The sequence below is a fragment of the Macrobrachium nipponense genome, chromosome 13 (assembly GCF_015104395.2).
Source record: "Macrobrachium nipponense isolate FS-2020 chromosome 13, ASM1510439v2, whole genome shotgun sequence".
NCBI lineage: Eukaryota > Metazoa > Arthropoda > Malacostraca > Decapoda > Palaemonidae > Macrobrachium > Macrobrachium nipponense.
This window is the reverse complement of record NC_087206.1, coordinates 76,130,641-76,134,374: the sequence shown is the minus strand read 5'-3', so window position 1 is coordinate 76,134,374 and position 3,734 is coordinate 76,130,641. Positions and strand designations below refer to the sequence as shown.

At 45.5% G+C, this 3,734-nt stretch overlaps 1 protein-coding gene across 1 annotated transcript; it reads right to left on the bottom strand.

Moving 5' to 3' along the window:
• Window positions 1-251: 251 nt before the first annotated feature.
• On the bottom strand, window positions 252-1,860 carry LOC135225364 (serine/arginine repetitive matrix protein 2-like). Its single transcript, XM_064264695.1, has 3 exons — window positions 1,803-1,860; window positions 1,445-1,543; window positions 252-1,261 (listed from the first exon to the last, which is right to left on the bottom strand). The coding sequence occupies exons 1-3, from the start codon at window positions 1,858-1,860 to the stop codon at window positions 252-254; spliced, it is 1,167 nt and encodes a 388-aa protein (XP_064120765.1).
• Window positions 1,861-3,734: the final 1,874 nt, after the last annotated feature.

Genomic DNA, 3,734 nt, shown 5'->3' with positions numbered 1-3,734 from the left:
AGGAAACCGAAGAATCCCTTGGCAAAATCTTCCTCAGAAGCACCATGCCCCTCTTCCGAAGAATGACTTGGAAGATCGGCTGCCTGGCGGGGAACTTTTCCTAGAGAGCGCCTACTAGGAGAGCGCCTACTAGTAGAGGCGCCTACTAAGGGAGCGCCTACTAGAGGAGGCGCGCCTGTCCATATCCCTGTTCCGAGTCAACAGAAGAGCGCCTGGTAGGAGAAGAGTGCCTATCAGGCTCGTGGCGCCTGTCAGTCTCTAAAGCGCCTGCCAGGCTCTTGGCGCCTGTCACGAGGAGAAAAGTCTTCCGAAGAAGAGCGCCTATCAGACGCGAAGCGCTTGCAAGGCTCTGTGCGCCTGTCCAGCCGAGAGCGATCACAAGGCGGAGATTGTCTTATCTGGCGCCTACTAGGCTCTTGGCGCCTACTATCTTCTCTGTGTCTGACAGAGGGCGAACGAGTCTCCGGCGAAGAGAGAACTCCTGGCGAAAAATGCCTACTAGTCTCCAGGCGCCTGTCCAGAGGAGAGCGGCTTCCAGGCGAAGTGCGCCTACTACGATCCTGGAAAATACGAGATTCCTGGCGCCTGTCAAGCTCTTGACGCTTGCTAGAAGTAGAGCGAGTCTTCGGTGAATAGCGCCTACTAGAAGCGAATCGATCCTCCAATTCTTCTTGTTTAAATCTAGAAGAGCGGTACTCCGGAGAAGAATGCCTGTCTAGCTCCTTACGCCTGTCAAGTTCCAGACGCCTGCTGGGGGGTGAGGAGTGCCTGCTCGGAGAGCGACTGAGGTTCTCTTGAATGTAAGAGGCTCTACTGCGAGGCTCTTGAACCCTTCCTGCAGGAGGTGAGAAATCCGCAGTGTCTTTCTTCGACTTCTTCACCAGGAGCGAGACGTCCTTCCGACGGTGAGAACTCCCTGCTAAGGAGTCGGCCAAAGCTGAAATCTGCGCCTGCAGACCCGCCAAGATGCGCGCTGGCGATCTCTCAAACTCTTCGACTGGAGGAGAGGCCCGAGCGCGGAAAGGAGAAGAGGATTCTTGAGATCTCCTGGTTCTCTTACGCTCGATCTCCGGCTCTTCCGAGAAGGATTCGGGGCTGGAAGGAAGGGCGCAAGGCTCCTTCCAGGTTCTCTTGAGAGGGCGAGAGGACTCCGAAGCGCTCCATCTACGCTTAGGAGAAGGCGACGAAGATGACGAGAAACACTGGCGCAACACCTCCTTCTTGGCTCGATCCAAGGCAGCCTGGGAACGAGCAACAGGATCTGCCGAGGGGACGCCTGACCGGTGGGGGTTCTCCCTAACCTTCCTGCGGCTTTCGACTTTCCTCCTCCACTGGGTCTGGGAGTCTGGAAGAGGTCTAGGCCTGGAAGCGTTAGTGAGCCGGTCAGACGCACCCTCCACTGCACTAGGGGCACTGCACTGTTCACTGGCACTGTCACTCTTACCTTTATGAGAGCGTACTTTGCTCTCGTTGCTCCTAACCGTGTCTCTCAAAGAAGCCATTTCCGAACACGAATCTTCAGGTTCAAAGCTGGGAGCAGGGGCTGAAATGGAGAGGGAACTACGTCTACGATAGGTTCTCAACATCAAGTTCGCTAACTCGCGATCTACTCGAGCTCCTTGAAGAAGCCTTACGAGCCCTATCCTTCTCTAATTTCCTTAAGTAAGAAGAAAGAGACTTCCATCCGTCCTCATCCAACCTTTCACACTCTTTACAGGGGTTAATGAAAGAACATTCATTCCCTCTACAACTCATACACACACTGTGAGGATCTACAGAAGCTTTAGGAAGCCTCACCTTACATTCACTCATCGAACATACTCTAAACATAGAAGATTTCTTAATTTCAGTATCAGCCATTATGAGAAAAAACCAAAGAACAATCCAAAAACGATCCAAAATAGCGTATGCCAACGGACAAAGGGTACTTCACCAAAAGAGTCAATCCAAAAATCGTCAGCAACGAGAATAAATCCACTATCAAGAGGACTTAACAACAGGTGCTGTCAAGCCGGACGACAGAGAAAATCTGACAGGAAAGGGGGATTGGTTCTTACACCCGCCACCCAGGGTGGGTAAGGTAGATCACCTGACCTACCTGTAGCGTGTGCCGCGAGTTTTTTAAATTTTCTGTCGTGACGTCAGAGTCGTAAGCTATGTATATATCTGGCAGGGAAATTCATGTACAATATATATATATATATATATATATATATATATATATATATATATATATATATATTTATACTTTTTTTTTACATCTGGTATTTACACATCTGGTACTTAAGTATAAATTATCAAGTACAAGTCTAAATCCATTTTAGTGAATAATGAATAGAATATTATCAAGTTTCAAGGATCAGAGTGGCCAGTTCAAGGGGTGATTGAACATTCCGAAATGTTGAGGACAATTGTAAAAATTTTGTAACCTAACCAGTGGGCTCCCCCATCCCCATAGCCCCCCCTAAAGGAAGGCAATCTTAGAAGTGTAACATATAGGTTAGGATAGTAACCAAAACTAACCTAACCTACCCTAACCTAGTAGGATGTGTTACCTGACTGGGGGGGCTTGGTTCCCCGTAACCCCCCTTAAAGAAAGGCAATCTTAGAAGTGTAACATATAGGTTAGGATCATAACCTAATCAACCTAACCTAGTAGAATGTGTTACCTGACTGGGGGCTTGGCCCCCGTTACCCCCCCTTAACCCTTCGTGGACTGGGGGGTTCAAAATTACCTAGAAGACTAATGGGGTCCACACGGACCCCATTCTTTTGAGTCAGATAAACACATTATGTATAAACTCAGAATTGCTAAACTTTATATGAGTATTCTTCAGGCTTTTATGATGAAACCCAATATCCGTTTTTTGTATATATTGTAAAAAAAATCCCATTTGTGTGTAACGAAAAAAAAACTGTGAAAAAATGTTTTTATTTAACAATTCTCCTCAATTAAACAAGTAAATATTTGCAATTAATGACAAAAAAGACATACAGGTTATTGTTTTTGGTTCTTTTTGACACAATGCGACTTACACATCAAGCAAATTTGATATGCAATCTTTAAAAATAAAGTTACAATGTGCATCACACACTGGGTCACCACATGATGTGCACGATTTTTTTGTTTTTTTGTCCAGCTTCCTCAGACACTTGGAACAACGCCTTTTCTTGGTTTCTTGGAGCTGGGTTGTAGAGGGTAGTACTGTGTCTTCCTTTCTCAGAAGGGTTCCAAACATTGAATTATATGCCTTGGGAAATAGCTCGTAAATCTCTGAAAAGCCTCTGGATCTGTGGCTTACAAAGCTGTTTCAGCTAAGTCAAGAGATTTCAAAAATTCCTGCGCTTTTGGTTTCCAGTATAGACATTTGAATTTTTTTCATGAATCATACAGCAGCATTGTATCCTGCAACATCAATCATCCAGTAAAAAATAACCAAAAGGCCATCTATTGGTGATTCTTTTACATGCTAGTTCTTGACTAAGAGGTCTAAGGTATCATCCCCACCTTTTGTTGCATTATAGTCCAAAATCAATATTCCAGGTTGAAAGTTCCATCTTCTTGTATCTTATTGTCATAATGCATTGTGCTCAGTAAATTGCTGCCTTATTGATGTTTGGGACATAGCTGCATATCATAAGATGGTGATCTTTGCTAACTGCCAAACTTTGTTGATTGCACTTTGTGATACCGCGATATTTGAAATGATAGGGGTATTTGCCGTTTATTTTTC

Excerpts from the sequence above, each read along its gene's own strand:
- LOC135225364 (XM_064264695.1), bottom strand. The coding sequence starts at position 1,860 with ATGGCTGATACTGAAATTAAGAAATCTTCTATGTTTAGAGTATGTTCG. Across the intron at positions 1,544-1,802 it reads AGTATGTTCGATGAGTGAAT|CCCCTGCTCCCAGCTTTGAA; the intron begins GTAAGGTGAGGC and ends TCTCCATTTCAG. Across the intron at positions 1,262-1,444 it reads CAAAGTACGCTCTCATAAAG|ATCCTGTTGCTCGTTCCCAG; the intron begins GTAAGAGTGACA and ends TCCCCTCGGCAG.